Here is a 1,329-nt window from a genome sequence, read left to right as displayed (position 1 = left end):
TATATATATACACTCTATACATGTATGGCAGTTCTTTAGTGTTTTTGTGTATTGTTTATCGTATTGTTCTAATTGAAAATATATGACTTATTCACAGATATATACATCGCCTACTACTGTTTCCGATTTTCCACTTCAAACAGTCTGAAAAAAAAAAATTCAGAAAAGCTACAGCTTGTTTTCTGAAGGTTTTTGACAATCCTTTTGCCATTCCCAAGGGCAAAGGATTTAAACGGTAAGTCATCAATATTTCCTCAGTGAAATAATCTGATTATGCTTGTGCAGTATCGTTAAATCTATTTTGAATTGCAATTTTATTATATTTATTTGGAAATATTATTTTACACTAATTATTACACTAATTTTTTTTCTACGTAGTACATGCTATTGATCGCATAAATATTATTAGGATAAATCAATTTCTACAAATTTGACTACAACCAAATACTATTTAGTGGTGTATAATTCCACAACCAGTGGAATTACCTTGTCTTTTTGTAGAGTTCATAATATAAGAGTGTACTGAAATTTTCTTGGCTTTGCGGAAAAGAAAATGCAGAAGGATCAGATATTCATGATTGGATTCAACAAAGCCCTCCTCCAGGACTCACACACTTATTATTGCAGCCAGAACTTTCACGATTTCCTTAAAACCACCGACTTTTCAGCCTCCGCCTGTATATAATTAGTTATATTGTTTGGGATCAAATTAGATTTACAAATTTAATTGAAGTTCACATCTACCATTTTACTTCGAAGCTTTGCAGTTTTTAGATTGCTACATCTTTGTCCAGCTGACCAAGAGTTATCTGCACACTTTTGTAAGCATCAAGCTACAGATTATATATTAATTCGGAAAAATGTTATGTATTGTTTACTCATGAGTCTTCAACGTGTTTCGAACCATCTCTGTTCTGAAATTATATCTCTTAGTGTCATCCTCAGTTCAGAGACAGTTTAGAAGTTAAGTAGTAGTCGTTTTCCGTTTTCCCAAATCTCAACAAATTTTCCACACACAAAACGTACTTGTCTGTCATACAATCAAACCTATATTGATAAACATGTGTATGCGCATTATATACATACACATGTGTGTGTGTGTGTGTGTGTGTGTCTGTGTTTGTATGTGAGTAAGTGGAAAATGGCTGATGACTAGCGTCATGATTGAAACTCAAGTGTACTAACGATTTTGAAACAAACTGTTTTGATTCTTACATGTAACTCCCCCAAAATTGGTTCAATGCTCTTCATTCGTTTTTCCAATTACTCGCACACACATATGTATATATATATATATATATATATATATATATATATATATATATATAT

General features: G+C 31.7%; 1 protein-coding gene across 4 annotated transcripts in view; it reads left to right on the top strand.

Annotated features, from left to right (window-relative positions):
• Positions 1 to 1,329, top strand: part of LOC106881480 (uncharacterized) — a 30,665-nt gene that overhangs the window by 11,771 nt on the left and 17,565 nt on the right. For all 4 annotated transcript variants that reach the window (XM_052973358.1, XM_052973357.1, XM_052973356.1 and 1 more), the window contains exon 4: positions 98 to 235. In XM_052973358.1, the coding sequence (XP_052829318.1) occupies positions 98 to 235 (138 nt within the window). The remainder of the gene's footprint in view (positions 1 to 97; positions 236 to 1,329) is intronic.

The sequence above is a fragment of the Octopus bimaculoides genome, chromosome 15, assembly GCF_001194135.2.
Source record: "Octopus bimaculoides isolate UCB-OBI-ISO-001 chromosome 15, ASM119413v2, whole genome shotgun sequence".
Taxonomy (NCBI): Eukaryota; Metazoa; Mollusca; class Cephalopoda; order Octopoda; family Octopodidae; genus Octopus; species Octopus bimaculoides.
Note: the sequence above shows the minus strand (reverse complement) of the source record. Positions and strands in the feature narration are given on the sequence as shown.